The sequence below is a fragment of the Aphis gossypii genome, chromosome X (assembly GCF_020184175.1).
Source record: "Aphis gossypii isolate Hap1 chromosome X, ASM2018417v2, whole genome shotgun sequence".
NCBI lineage: Eukaryota > Metazoa > Arthropoda > Insecta > Hemiptera > Aphididae > Aphis > Aphis gossypii.
Window position 1 is genome coordinate 56,966,147 of NC_065533.1, and position 17,114 is coordinate 56,983,260.

The following is a 17,114-nucleotide window of genomic DNA, read 5'->3' on the forward strand; positions in this document are numbered from 1 at the left end:
CTAATTAAGAAGAGCTATTATATTATTCTATCAAATATTATAATTTACATAAATATTTCAAATTTAATTATGTATTGTATGTATTGTAAACAACGTATTTAAATGCATTTATATTTCATATCTTAAAAAACACTTAAAGTGTTATCTATATGTTACGGATTTTATAATAAATAACGTACCTTAAAAATATTTTACTTTGCCACTAGCAAATTGAAAAATAAAACCACATAAACCACTCGTATTAAAATCGCATAGATATTTTATTATACTTTTGGAATTTTAAAAATCGATCATCATTAACAAAAACTCAAACTGTTTTTGAAATTTGTAATAAGGATTTCATTTCTAGTGCTCACCAATGTAATCCGTGTACTTTTTAATTGCAATATTGTTGTTGACGTTTGGTATTACATCGGTTCGCATCAATTGATATTTTTGCAACCGATTATTATTTTTCATTAATTTAAATAGTATTCAAAAGCTACCAGTAAATCCAAATCAACTTGATAATATACTGCATCCTTTACAGTAAAATTCTAATAATAGGTATATCAATAAAACAAATAACACAGCAATTTGGTTTTTCGTATAATTAAAATGTAAGGATATTGAGTAGGTAGAACAAAGATGAAAGAATTAATTTGTTTCTCAAATATTATTACTATTAATAATATTATTTTAACTCCTGCCATTATCATGCACAAACAATTCATTAGTATAACAAAACAGTTTATACAGAACACCGTATTGTGTTTTAGTAAATAAAAATTGAAAATTCTATAGTTTTAAAAATATTAAACTCTAACTTAATATTCTAACATCATGATTAATTTCATAACTGATAAATAACTATTACAACAGTTTTATGAATTGTTTCGAACGTAATAGATTTAATGTAATTTCAATTATATAAAAGTATTTTTTTCGAATAAAACTTGATTTTGAAGGCTTAAACATTATAGAGAAACACCGAATTATTGTAATTTAAAAATGTATATTTATATTATATAGTACCTAATTAATTGTTTGACTAATTTAACTGCTTATTAAAATGATTAGTAGATATTGTGAAAAAAACCATTGTGCGTTTATTGCTATAAGCATTATAACCAAATATCGGATGTTGTAAAATGGTTATCATTAAAATATGCGAATAAAGTTAATAAATACGCAATATAATCAATTAAATATGCAGAAACATTATTTAAAAAAAAAAAGAAAAAATACAACTTTTTAATTTCTTGGTTACATAATATTATAGTGCATAAATAATAATATTTAAAACAATAATCTTTTATTGAAAACAACTATTATTAATAAAATTCGGTGGAAAACTTTTTTAGTAAAAATAATTATATATGGTTAAGCTGTATAAAAAAAATAATATAGTAATATTTCATAATGTTGAGTATTTAGTATTTAATAGAAATCTTTAAAAATAATGGCTATGTTAAATAATTAAGTAGGTATAATATACATACTACATAGGTATTAGGTAATAAAAGAAAAACGTTAAGTTTTCTAGAAAATATGAACTTTTTTATAAAGCTGAAAAGCATAAATTTTTGATATTCAGTTTTTAACTTGTCATCGTATAGAATTAAGTAGGTAACTATAGCTATAGTGCTATACTCGAAGTCCCTGCTAGATATTAACAATTTAATATAGACAATTATACTTACCATGTAACTTCAATACAAGACCCTAATTATAATACTTTAGTCGATTGTGTATATAGACATGCCGAATTGTTCAAAGAATGGTTAATAATATACATTATATATATTATTTAAAACAATGGCTTTAATGGTTATTATCATAGGTACTGGTAAACATATAAATATTTTAAAAACTACAAACGATTTGAAAATAAAAATGTTTACATTAAATGTATCTATTATTAACCTTGATTCGTTTTATAGGTTAGATATAACAATTAACTACATATTTAAAATGTTCACAATAATTAGTAATATTAATGATTAATATGCACAATGTTGTTATTTTTAGACGATGAAAGAGGAATACAAACAGGATCAAAAATCAAAATTAAAATTCATGAAAATTTGAAAAATGGACAATATAAAGAAATTAATTCAGAATCACCGTATTCTGTACTTACTATACAAAATAGTAATACTTCACGAGTATCGCAGGTCAGTATTATTTTTAATAAATTATATTTCAATATTAAAAATAAAATATGGTATACATGAGTATATGACCTATATAATTATATATTATTGAAAATTTCAAACAGATTTTATATTTTATACATTTATTGTCCTATTAATCAATCTTTAGGTATGTATATAAAGTAAACTATCCCACACATTGAATTTCATTTATAAGTTACCTAGGTATGCTTAAAAATTCGTATGAATACTAAAAATTAATAACAAATTCTAATTAAATATGAAAACATATAAATTAATGTTTCAAATATTTGATTTAAGTCGTTAATTTTTTTAAGGTATAATTATATTTTCAATAGAGTAGATTTAAAATGTATTTCGTTATTGAGTATATTACTTTTATCGATATTTTTAATTTTAATATACTGAAAATTCGTTATTCACCAAAAAATTATTCTTAGCGGAGACAATGTGTCTGCATATTATATTTCTTAGAATATTTTAAAATATATGGCTACTATATTATATTCATTAGTAATTCAGTTTTCTATTTAAAATACAATTAATAACTAATATTGATTATAATAGTATTGTCAATAACTTAGATATAAGCAAATACTCAATAACAAAATTCTGTAGAATGGTGTAAGTAGGTTAATGGTATTAAAAATATGAATAAGTCTAAATATTTAAAAAAAAAATTAATATTGTATAGAAAATGATAATTTACGCAATTATAGAACTTTTAAATAAAAGTTTCTACGAGTGATATTTTTTTTTCAATTACACCAAAATAAATGAAAATCTTTTGAGGAAAATTCATTATATTAAGTTTGAATAATTAAAACAATAATAAATCATGTTGTAATTCAAATACTTGTAAAACATATTTTTAAATACTATAACATAATATATATAAAGCAATACTTTAGTCTATTTGTAAAATGTATGAGAGACATTGTATTACATTTTCAAACCATAGGTATTGAAAATAATAAATGTATACACTTTTGACCACAAAATAATTTTCGAATTTCGTGATTTTAACAAATTTATAAACACTCTAAATTCAACTCTCAGACACCAATTTTAAAAAATCAAAACATTTTTAAAAAAAAGAATGGCATCAAAAACACATGTAAAAAAACAACAACATAATATAACTATTATTATATTATATATATATATATATTATATATTACTGTTATTAAATATAAATATCATAATCACAAATACCTTGCAAAATGTGTTTTGGTTAAAAATAGATATTCAATGAAACATTTTTTTTCAATCTTAATACTTAAATATTATAAAGTTTTACACTTTAAGTTGAAAAATGGAGTACCTACACAATTTTACCATAAATTTAATTATAGGCTAGATTATTACAATAAGTTATGGTAATTCAAAAGTATTTAATGTTCAAAATGTAATAGTTGTTTTTGAATGTAAAAATTGTTTCAACTATTTTGTTATTCAATTCTCATTTTACCGAAGTTTCATTTGTTTGAATTTATAATAACTTTTTCACCAATTTTTTTTTTATATACATAATTACCTATTAGAAAATAAAAAATAAAAACAAATCATAATCATAATTTACATATCAATTAGAGTACCTATTATATTATAATTTATAATAAAATAATTAAAATAATACAATTATATAGTAATCTACTCAATAACGAGGTGAAGGTACGCTCAAAATTTACTTTGCAATTGAGCTAGTTAAGTATTTTTTTTAAATTAGTTCCATTTTTATTTTCTTTCCATCTAATAATAATACTATTTTTTATTATTTTAATTGTATTATAATTGATTATAAATCAAGATAATAATATATATTTAATATAATATTATTAACAACTGTGCTTAAATAAATGTAAATTTATGTAAATTTTAAATAAATTATTTGGTGTTATTTTCATTTCTTAAAAACATATTTATCAATTTTGTTGAATAATTTATAATTTGAGTTTTCTTAAATCTCCTTCATTAGTTCATAAAAAGTAAGACATTTTAATACTGTAATTCATCAAAATAATAGTTTAAAAAAATACACTTTTCATAGTAATTTTTAGTAAAAATATTTAAAGAGGTATTTATAAATTTAAAATTTCATCAAATTGTACCTAATATAACTACAAAACGTTTGTTCTAAAATACAGAAGTGGTATACTAGTTTACATTAGATACATGTATCATAATATTGAAGTATACGACATTGACAGTATTAATAAAGTAAAATTAATTACATAATTTAATTAAGTTTCGTATTAATATGGTACCTACACCAATTTTATTTTAATGCACATTATAATTATTAAGATTCATCCATTCAAATAAGGATACAAAAATGAAACAAGTACTATACCAACTCAATGTCATAGCATATTAACATATATAAATTATGACATAATATTAATAAGCTAATTGCATAAATCAAATTCAATCAAATATTAGAATATAGACTAGAAATAAAACAATTTTTCAATTTTTTATAGTACTTTATTTTTGAATAAAGGTATTGTACACTAATAATTAATAATTAATAATGTTATTATAATAATATAATAATATGTGGGTGTGGTAAACAAATAATTAGCATAATATACATTTTATTTTTTCTATACACCGATTATAATTTCTCACACTACAATTTATTGATTACCGATTATTAGAAAAATATTAGTTTATTGTTGAACATTTAAAATAATATTATAACTATATAGTAATAGCAGTATGGAATAAATAATTGAAATCAATTATAAGTATATGGTTATTCGCAAGGAAAGAACACGATTGCGTGTGTTTATAGATGGGTTAAAAAATACTTTAAGAAAAAAAATTTAACACGATATTGAGTATGAAATTGTATGTAACGTTGCCAAACTTATTAATTTCACCATTTACCCAATAAATATCCAGTGTATGTACAGGACTATAGTAATTAATATAAAATAATAAAATATTTTAATGAGAAAAATTAAATAATAGTAAAATGATTATTAAATAAATGAAATCGTCAATAAATTATTTTTCATATTCTGTAACTGACTTATCACTTAGATAAGTGACTGGCATCACTTAGAGAACTCGAAAATAATGCGATTCAGCGATTGTCTTCTCTTATCATACATAGCTTTTTGAATTTAAATAATGTCTTTATTTTCGAGATTATAACTTACAAACTGAAAGCCAGAAAATATCCTACACATCGAGAATAATGAAATTGCGTTAAATCTGATATATTATTGACATCATTATTTGTCATCATATATCTGACATCATTGACTTAGGTTATAAAAGCTTAATGGTTATGAAAAAATGTAAAGTATTTATAAATTATTTTTAGTTAACTTGTTTTATAGTCGTGTGGTATATACTGGTATGAAAATTGACAACAATACTTAATAATTTTCGTACGCAATCTTATAGTTAAAAATCAGTAAAAATGTGTATACGCAATCAAGTTTTACCCATTCGCAGATTATAATTATTTTTTATTAACAATGTAAAAATTCCATATAATACAACAAATTTTTTTCAGTTGGAAGGTCGTTTGAATGATAAAAACAATGTCCGGTTATTCACACAACGAACGCAGAACAGCAATCAACAAAAGATATGTGAATCGTTCGTACTTTATCCAAACCGCAAGACCATTCCGATGCAGGATATGGTTTACACCAGCATGGCCAAACCATACGCTGAATTAGAAAGCATTGTATAGATAAACATAGTTCATTTTAGGTAATTATCAATGATTTAATTTGATTATTATTATTGTGTACCTAAAAATTACAATACACTATATGGTTATTTAATTAAACTCCAATTTGTTTACTTGCTCAAATCTACATTAAAATATAAAATGATATCTATTATAAATACTATAGCTTATAAAGTTTAAAAATATTACATACATGTAAACATACTGTTACATTTCATACTTTATAAATAATAAACAATACAAAATCAGCTACATTTAACAAAGACACCGTATAATACCTACCTATACAAGAATACTAGTGAAGCGGATATAAATTTAATTTTAGATACCAATAAATGTATTGATTTTACCGTGATATGTGTGTGATTTTCAACTGAAACACTTTTTATAATAAAAAATTATGCTTCGATCAGCTTCGAAGGTTATTGTTTCTGGTATCAAATTGGATCTATAGTTGCTACTTTAGAAGATCAACAATTCAAAATTTCTCAATATTTTTAAAAATCTTGGAAAACTAAAAAAATTTAAAGAAAAATTTAAATATTCACACGCCATTAATATTTTACAAAAACTTGTATTTTATTGTAGTTCAAAACTTTAGATATCATTTTTTTATCAAAAATATATATTGTATATTATATTTATAGTATTTTTTTAAAAGCGTTTAAACTTTGAATTTTGACGAAATCGGTTTTTTACGTGTATAAAACATTATTGATATATCCTCAAATGATTTTCGATATTTTGTCGTAATAATCAAAAAATATTAATCTTCAAATTTTGAAACATTACACTATTACTTATATTATTATTATTTTAGAAATTTCTGTATAGATTTCATAAAAGTTTTTGAACTTATTGTTTATTATTTTGTGAAAAGTGCTGATTATTAAATTATACGAGGCGTGTAATTTTTAATAAACTCTAGAGTTCTAAATTGGCTTCTATTTGGTTAGCACCCCATTAGTTCTATGGGGTGATTGTTGAGATGAGTTACATAGGTTGTACATTGTTGATGTCGAAAGATATTTCTACAAGGATGTTGTGAAGACTTATGTATACTTGTAATGGTTACGATGGGTTTATGAAAAAGTGGCATGCATGTTTGGAGAGTAGATACCTATATCTTTTTGGCTGTATGTTTTGTGATGAGGTATTTTTGTCTTACCTCCGGTGGAAGACAATTCGTTTCACACAGCAAACAATCAATTTTTCTTGATCTAAAAGACTCCATTCCTATTCTTATATTATACGTTTTATACTATGTTGAGTATTTTTAGGGTGTTAAAATTGGTAGAACTTTAAGTTATAAATCCATTCTAACTTCAATTATATTAAAGTGTTGTGAAGAATTATTACTTCGTATACATGTATTTAATGTTACATACATACTCCCGAATTTTACACATCGTGAAATGCACAAACACATTTCAAAAATCAAATTTTGACCTCGTTCATACCATTTTATTGATATAAAAAATTAGTTAACACATGAAAAAAAGTACCAGCACAAATTTGTATACTATAAATTTACATACTTCATTGGGTAAGTCATTGTATTAACTTTATTATGAAATGTCAATAAAATACAAACTCACTTATTAGTATGTAAATTATGTATTATAAATGTATAAAATATTTTTTTACGAATACGTTTATAATTTGAAAATTTGAAAAATGTTAAGTATACTGATTCCACGCGTAGTACATATAGGTATAAAATAATAATTTATATATATGCTAGTTTTGATGAAAAAATAAACCCATATACAATTTTGTATTGTATTTTTTATAAATATTCGTAAACGTGTTATGTTCTCATTATTTTAATGGTTAAGATAATAAAAATTATTTTAATTATTTTCGTAGGTAGTTAAACGTACTATTATTTTTTTATTTTTCCTATTAATATTTGAATGCATCCAAAATAATGTAATATTAATAATATTATACTGTCTAAAATATAGAATACTTGCACCATAATTATGAATTATGACATAGTTCTCACGACATAACTGTAATGTAGTTAAAAAATATTTATCAACATGACGTATATTTTATACGCATTAAACTCTATAAACACGAAAAGTTTGTGTCTTCGGATAAATTCATGTTTATCATTTGATCAAACCCCTTCGAAGTAAAACTCTGCAGCTAGTATGATACACTCATATACACACCATATGGTTCTAGTTAACTCCTTTATAACCACGTTATGTATTGAATCAATGTATTCCAACAATTTTTAATTTGTTAGCAAGTTAGACTATGACGAAACGAGGGAAAGATGAGTTCCCGGAGGCTGTAGAGAATAGTTTAGTTTAGAATTTAGATACCATCTTGAAAGTTTATTTAATGGATAAAGCGTCAATATTTGTTCTAAAATATTACTAATGAAATAATAATCGTATACTTTGATATAATATGTTTAGGTAATATGTTTATTATGAACTATAATTCTCTAAGATGTCAAAACATTCCTATAACTATATATATTAATTAATATACTTATTATATTTATTTTTATTAATATATTTATTTTATACCTTGAAGTTCGTAGAAAAAAAATTTTTATCCTTTAAAACAACATATTATAAGTATACTCATTTATTTTAAAATAAGTATTGATTCATTTTTAATTAATGAAAAATAAAAATATTAAAAAAATGTTCTAACTAAACAAATGTAGTAAAAAAAAACTAAGTTAAAAATAAATGTCATGATTTAAAAAACAGTACATCATTATTAACATAGAATAAAAGACAAATATTATGATATGCTTCTATAATTAATATGTTTATCTCTGACTGTATTCTGAGTCTACTTAATAATTAATGGTAAATATCTAACTGTATTAATTTCCACCAAATAACTGTTTATATTTATAGTAAGCACTATATAAACTGGTATAGTGTCAGACTGTACATAGTTAAACCAATCGCTGAAAATAATATTTACTTTACGCACATATCTATATACAAAATACAACGTACAATCTTAAAAGTATTAGATATATTATATTTATATGAGTGTTTGAATATTTAAATAAAATAAGTTATTTGTTAGCTAATAATAATTAATGAATTATGATTTATAACTAATCATATATCTTATCACAAAACACAAATGTATTTTAAAATAATTTGGAAAAATTTTAACTCTGCAGCTGACGGTTTATACTTTTAACGCATAATAATATCAACAGTGGTCAGTTTTTTTTTTTTTTGTTTTTTTTTTTATAGAACCGATCAAAAAAAGTAAACTTAAAAAGTGTATTCAATTAAATTTTAATTTACTATCAATTGACTAATTTAAACTATATTATTTTATAATTTATATTAATTCAAGACTAAAATCTATTTTTATGGTATTAATAGATGATCGATTTTCATAACTAATTTTTAACTTTTTTAACATTAAAATTTACTATATAGTATGGCCAGTTGTATAACGGATACAAGATAGGAATAAATAGAGGATGTATCTTAAAGTTTCATAATGAAGTTATTATTTAATATTAATTTCATTTAATAAGTAAATGTGTAGCATAGTTCCGAGTACCACTTACAAAAAATAACAAATATGACGTTTAATGTGAATTATAAACTATATTATGTTTTTTTCGTCACACCTGCATTATATTTTTTATGAGTGACAAAGCTATGTTGTGAATTATGTACCCAAATTAATGTATATTCCCTATTATGATATATGTAGGTACCTACTAAAAGCATTAAATAACACAGAGAAAATGAAAGTAATCTTGTGAAATAAATAGCAGGTACCGGCATTCGTAAATTCTTACAATCATCTTAAGTGTTCTACACACAATATTTTTTAGTATAACTTATCCGCATCAGTTATAAACGCTTAGTATATTATTTTATCCCAAAGTAATGTTATTTAAGTGTCATTTATTTTCCACTGCTATATTACTAAATTAAATATTGCAATTTTTTATATGAACTAGTTTTAGCAAACAATCAGTCTGAACAATTTATTGTGACTATAATATAAGTATAAAATAAATAATATATTTCATTTGATCTTACATTTCTTTTACCTACCTAAATTAAACAAATTTTTCTGTTAATAATTTAAATTTTCATGTAATAGAATAAGATAAAATAGATACCTATCTACTATTTTTGTTAAACACTTTTTTCAGAAAATATAATTTTTCATTCTGAATTGCAAGAAAATTTTAGAAGAATACAAAAATAGATAATAAAAAAATTTATAAAAATACATTAATCTAAATTATGATGTAATTTACTATGACAATAATATACTATTTAAATTATTACTGAATAACATGAACTCTTATTTCTAACTAAAAATATAATTTGATATGAATAAATGAATATATATTCTATAAACAAAAATATTTTGTTAACTAAGTAACCTCGTATATCTACACCTATAAGGTACCACATAAAGGTAGGGTAGTACATACACTTGAATTAAAATTTGAAAATCTCCTTTTTAAGAAATTTAAAAATGTATTGTACCTATGCATTTATTAATGAACCACTATAGCTTGTGGAGATTATTTTGATTGTATTTAAACATCGACTCTGCACTGAACTACTTTAGCGTTAAAAATTAAACATTATGTTTTTATTACAATACCATTTAGATGTGATTTTATACTTACTATTTATTTTAAAATGCAAATAGTAAAGTGTAACTGTATTTATCTACATCGAATTTTTTTCTTATCAAAAAATAACATGTAGGTATTTATATAAATTCTAATATAAAAACAAGAGCAGGGATTTCATTATTTTATAGAGAAGTACATAATGCACCCAGTCAGGATTTTGTCTTTTATTCATAAATTACAATAATTAATTTTGTAAAAATACAACTAAACATATATTTACACATATTATTATAGTTGTCCAAATATCCCCTGTCATGTCATAATATTATATCTAATTAATTCTTTCGATTTCTATTATTTTATTTCATTTTTATAATATTGAACTTTAAACGGTACTTTAAGTGCAATAAATACTAATCGATCATAAGTAGAATAGTTTAATAAACTCGTCATTTACGAAAAACAAATACGTATTAGTCATTTTAGTCATTTAATATATTATATTGGTACGTGAATTAATCAAGTCAAATGTTATTGACCTATATAATCGGTGACATTTAGCAGAAAACATACGATTGATAAAGCTGACTATTCTGATTTTGTATTAAATTCATTAAGATGAAAGATCTCAATATTGAGGAAGCATATGTGTGAGACGTGACTATGTGAGTAACCAGAATATTACAGGAAAGTACGCACCGTATTTTAAAGGTGTATCCCGTTGTCCTGACATAAGCTTCCGGGACACTAAATTGTCCCGGTTTTTTTAAAATATGTCTAATTTTATACATATAAATATATTATGTAAAGAAAATTACATAAAATTAAAAATATAATCTTTATCTATCTGTATTAATTATCAATGACAGAGTAATAAATTATTATAGTTTATAAATGTATCGAATAATATTGTTTTTTCGATTTGCAGCTAGTATGTATCAATGTATCGAATTCAATTATTGAAGTATAAAGTTGTTTTAGATCTTTGTCATAATGGATCACTGCCCGTGTAGGTACGAAGATGACTATGACGTCGTGAAAGACCGACGATAAGACATAATACTACACAATATAGTGTAAATTATTTATACACCTATAGGACCTATATAGGTGTAAATACCTAAAAAAATAAATAACCTATAGGTTACTCTCTATGAAATATTTATAGTTTTTGTATTTTGTCAGCGCTCAGCGTTTTGTGTGCAACACTTCTGTAATTCTGTCTATGTATGCTCTATTGCTCTGTAATCTGTGGCTATATCTTAATATCCACTTATCGAGATAAATATTTTTTTACCTATCTTAATGCATCCACCATACCTAGTACTGTGTAATAATAATATATAGTTTCGTTTTTTTGTGTTTTATATCTGACCATCCATGTAGATGACGCACACGAGAGAACACCCGTATTCGCACGATGTTTGTGCGTCAAGTGGTTAAATAGATGATATATTCATAAGGAATAGATATAAAAATAGTGATCATAATCCTGTATTAACGGAGACGATTATAAGCCTGAAAAAGGGGGAAACCCTGAAATACAAAAATAAAATAGTGAATGAATGGATAAACTAAAGAATGAAGAAATAAGAAGATAATTTAAAAAGTAAATAAAATATTACAAGAAACAAAGAGCAAAAGGAATCAAGCTGGTAAAGTCCATAAATAATGGGAAAAATTGAAGGATACTATGACAAAAGCAGTGGAAAAGAATGTCGAATATACCTACGAAAGAAATACTACTGTTTGGTGTTCTGTTTTTATATAAATACTTTAGAAAAAAAACACTGGTGATAGACCATAATAATATGATATTATAGCGGAGTCGTAACTACACATAAAAATACAATTTTAAACAATATGAAATACACACAACCGTCGAACGAGTATGTAGGTACATACACATACGGAAATTACGAATCACGATAACCGCTATATTATGCATAAGTACTTATACGTAGGTAATACCTTTGTTTCCATATTCCATGTAGTTCACAATTCACATGAACGTAATACCTACGTTTTCGAGTAATCGTCATAACAATAATATAATAATATAAAGTTACCTTATATCTTTGTGCGCCGTAATTCTTTATTCGGTACTAAAACTTTTAATATCCATTTAATTTGACAAATCATTAGAAAACGTCGAAAAAGACAAAATAATTCGATGGGTAATAATAATGATAAATAGATACAAAACTAAACAAGGCTATCAATAAAACACAAACATGAATTTTTTTTAATAATAGGTAGGTATATAATATAACTATAATAGGTACAAAGAGAGTATTTACTATTTACTAATTAATACATATAAATACATAAATATACTGTAAAAATATCTTGTATACATTAAATCTATACATAATCTATAGGTAGGTATAGAGACATTTCGTGCTAAGCACTTATTTTGGATCACTCACAAAACTACAAAATTGAATATATATATTATTAGGTATTTAAAACTTTAAAATATCAACGAATATTATTCAAATTGCATAAAATAATAACAAGTAAAGCTCGGTTACCTAAAAAAGGATACATTAATTAAAAACTATAATACTTTAAATTTCAATATTTTTCTAAAAAATGTCTTTTCAAAAGAACAATCTATACACAAGGTTTATAATTTAAAATTAATATATCATGCAATATTGCAAGCGTAAAAGTTATTAGATCTCTTCATTGTCCTTAGAAAAATATTATTTCCAATATAACTAGAAAATACCTCCTACGCTTAAGACTACTAGCTTATATTTTTTGTTTTGAAACTATAAAAAAAATTTAAGTTTACTCTACACCCTCTACATGGCAATACACCCACACTATAAAATATATGGTAGATTACCTATAAAATTATAATAATGTATAATTTATTATTTTATAATATAGATACATAATGTAAAAATATTATTTCTCCACTTACCATTACAAAATTATTCTAATAAGTACCTAATGTATTAAACTTAGATATAAAAGTAATACAGTTGGTTGAATTAATTTTTTGCGGAAACATTACATTTATTATATTATTATTTAGGTAATGGTATTACATTTTAAGTAAATACAACCTTAGTAAATTACTGAAAACCTTTATTTTTTCACTAAATAAATAGATAATATTATAAAATTATTTTACTTATTTTGATAATGTCATTGTATTAATAAAACTCATAATATATGTAAAAATTTCAAGTCCCTAGGGGGCCACGAGTAATGGTTTTAAAATATAACAAATTAAAATAATAAAAATTAAAAAAATTAAAATAAAATAAATACAATTTGTAATTTCATCCAAATTTGATCTTCAGATATCTATAAAAAATAATTGCGTTTGATTTTTGTTTAGATTTTTATTTCCAGTATTAACTAGGTACTTACAATAAGGGACAATTTATTAAATTTTTAAACTTTATTCATAGAAATCGAAGATTTCGTCAATTTTTGACCACAAAATGTTTGTAACTTGTAAATGTTTATTTTGAAGATTCATAAAAAAAAAGTTTGTAAATATTATTTAATATTTTTATGAACAAATTATGTAGGATCCTAACTTCAAGAACTTTTATCAAACGTATTATTTTTTATCGTAATTACTAATTCATAGAAAAAAATGTAATTTCAAGAGCCAATAAATAACATTAATCATGTCTAAATATTTATAAAATTATATTACCTATAGAAAAACAAACATTATCATTTAATGAAAATTTCAAGTTTCTAAAGTTAATCGTTTTTGAAACAGCTATTATACCACCGATAAATATCTAATGTCGTAAACATCTGAACTTCAAAAGTCGTACACGAATAAAAAAAAATACATAATGTCGTAAATAATAAATATTAATGACGTGGTATACAAAAAACGATGTTTAAGTGGCCGTTAATATAGGACGGCTAGTGCACTGTTTTATATTATATTTTTTTAATTCTAACGACGGTTGTATATCGATTTTGCAGCTCACCCGTCAGTGCGGAGATTGTCATCATGGTTATTGTGGCGTACACGCCTATACCGTTGTGGTGCAGGTCCATTACGTGTTACAGCGGTGACTTCCTGCCAATCTCGGTTTACGGGTTTGATAATAAAGGAGACACTGCCAATGGTCCACCGGCGATCGTGGAAACCCTGTGCGAAGAGGAAGGCAGTCTTCTCATTCTGTCCAAATGCCGCATCAAGTTGTACATCGAACGGATACAGAAGACCTCCGATGACGACAAAGGCGGCTTCTTGTAGGGCATACGTTCCACATGGATGCGACTTTTATGGAGAGATACCGACGAAAAGCTGTCGGCCACGTGGTCAACAGCTCCGAGCACTGCGATAATGGTATCAATGGTGTTGAAACCATTAGAAACGATTTACATGGACTACGCTCATCACTTATTCTAAGCTCTGTGATTTCGAATAATATAGATACTTCATTGAGGATTTTACTCAGCCATTCCTTTTTGGCAATGGATACTTTAATAATGTTTTTTTAAACTCAATCAAGTTTTAAAATAGATTTTTACAACCTACGCCCTATTCGATATTATATAATATTTGATACATTCCAACCTATTATAATATATATTTTATATTCGTGTATCTACTTATTACTTCAAAATGTACTGTATGCATATCGATTTATCAAAAATTGTTACTACTTATTTTGTATTTGTGTACAAATACCTTCCTAGAACCTTTTAATTAGTTTTATTACATTTCAAGAACTGCCTAGTGATTATGCCTGTTATCATTTCATTTAAATAAATGTCTTTTAGATTCTGAAAAGAGTGATAAATGTATTGACTTTACGATGATGTATTTTTTTTCTATTTTTTTTTTTTTTTTTGTTTCTCTGTACACCATAACTTGTCAAATCAATACTTCAATTTTAAAACATCGGGGGTGATTTTTAGTGGAATATTGAATGTTTTTGGTGCATAATAGAGGTCATTAGTATCAAATTTCCAGAAGTTTTCAAAAAAAAAAAATAGGAAAAAACCATAAAAAAGTGACGTACCTAAAACAAATTTTATTCAAAACCAGTTTTCGAAAAAATCGATTATTTTTAAAGTTGTAACTCAAAAACTGTAAATAGTGTAAATATTTGAAATTTTCATAAAATGTTTATAATAATGTTATCTATACTCAGTTAAATTTTCAAAATATTATGGCTTTTTTGAGTTATTTATAGACAACTAAAATTTTCGATTTTTCTAAGTATTTTTTTTTTTAATGTTAAGAAAAAGACTTGAAAATTTAATATTATAAAGTTTCTTATAAGTTCTAATTGAAGTTAAAAAAAAAATCAAAAACAGTTGGTCACAATTTTTGAATTTATATAAGCGTTTAAAGTTGAAATTTGTACGAAATATATTATATCAAAATCGCGAAAATTAGCAAGTAATTTTGTAGTTGAATATTCTTAATATTGAACAATTATTTTTCGTATACAATGATGCCTATCATTGCATTCAAATATTTAACGCATTCATTGTAGTGACCAACTCTATTTTCGAGGACCACTCGATACTTACTATACAGCAGAGCATTACCCACTTGACCACCTTATTTTTAATTTTAGTGTTAATGGGTATTTAATAGAACATTTTTTTTTATATCGCTATTATATTATATTCCATTTTTCTAGTAAGTGTAATATTATAAAAACGATTAGTAATGTTAGTAATGAATTGTATATTTTTTCTCCCCATTTATACTCGATGTAAATAATATACTGCATTTTTTTGCATGATAATGATTGGCCATTAATAAATTATTGAGTCTAGAATATAAAATTTATATCACATTTAATGTAATATAATTTTATTTGATTAATGTTAAGAATAGCTATGTTGTCGAACAGTATTATTAGTAACATAACAGTATTATTTAACATAAAAATATTTACATATGTGGTATTTAATTATAATTTTATAATACATATTAATTAAGCTTGTTAATTCTAATGTGCAATCATTATATTACATTTAATTTAGTTAAGATTGACTTTATTCTTTTCAGTTTGTGAACCGAATTAGATTACCTAAGACTAATGTGTATTATAAAATATTACATCAAAATATATTTTAACCTTAGACAATGAACTACCTACAACACAAATTATTTGGGTTTTTTGTTTTGTAAAAAAAAAGTTATAAAAAATAGACAAACTTTCAAAATGTCCATCTCATAATGCCTAACAAGAGACTTGTAAAAAATGCAAAAATATAAAATATCTAATACCTATTTATTATAATATAATATACCTATATTTGTAAAAACTGTAAATACTTTAACCCAATTTAAATAATTGTAACTAATGGCCATAGTTGCCGAGTTCATAAGAACAATAAAAAAGAAATGATACTATTTACTCTAACTACTATTTACTCTGATCTTTAAAAAAACATGTTCCTCAAATTAACTGATCGCCCGTTTAAGAGTCTTCGTGATCATCGCTTCGAGGATTATTGAAATTCTAATACTCGGTGCATCTGAAATACAGTAATAAAAAAATAAAATGATACATGCTTTATATCTATCAATAATAATAATAACGACTACCTACGATTACCTCATCGCGACCAGGCCGTTAGTGATGGCTTGTTTTAAAATATTCAAATAACGAACAACGTAACGTAG

The 17,114-nt window shown here is 23.7% G+C and overlaps 1 protein-coding gene across 1 annotated transcript in view; it reads left to right on the forward strand.

The window, feature by feature from the left end:
* Positions 1-16,805, forward strand: part of LOC114129926 (nephrin-like) — a 224,564-nt gene extending 207,759 nt beyond the window's left edge. The window contains exons 14-16 of the mRNA XM_050205855.1: positions 2,011-2,156; positions 5,686-5,888; positions 14,441-16,805. Of these exons, the coding sequence (XP_050061812.1) occupies positions 2,011-2,156; positions 5,686-5,868 (329 nt within the window). The 3' untranslated portion in view covers positions 5,869-5,888; positions 14,441-16,805. The remainder of the gene's footprint in view (positions 1-2,010; positions 2,157-5,685; positions 5,889-14,440) is intronic.
* Positions 16,806-17,114: the final 309 nt, after the last annotated feature.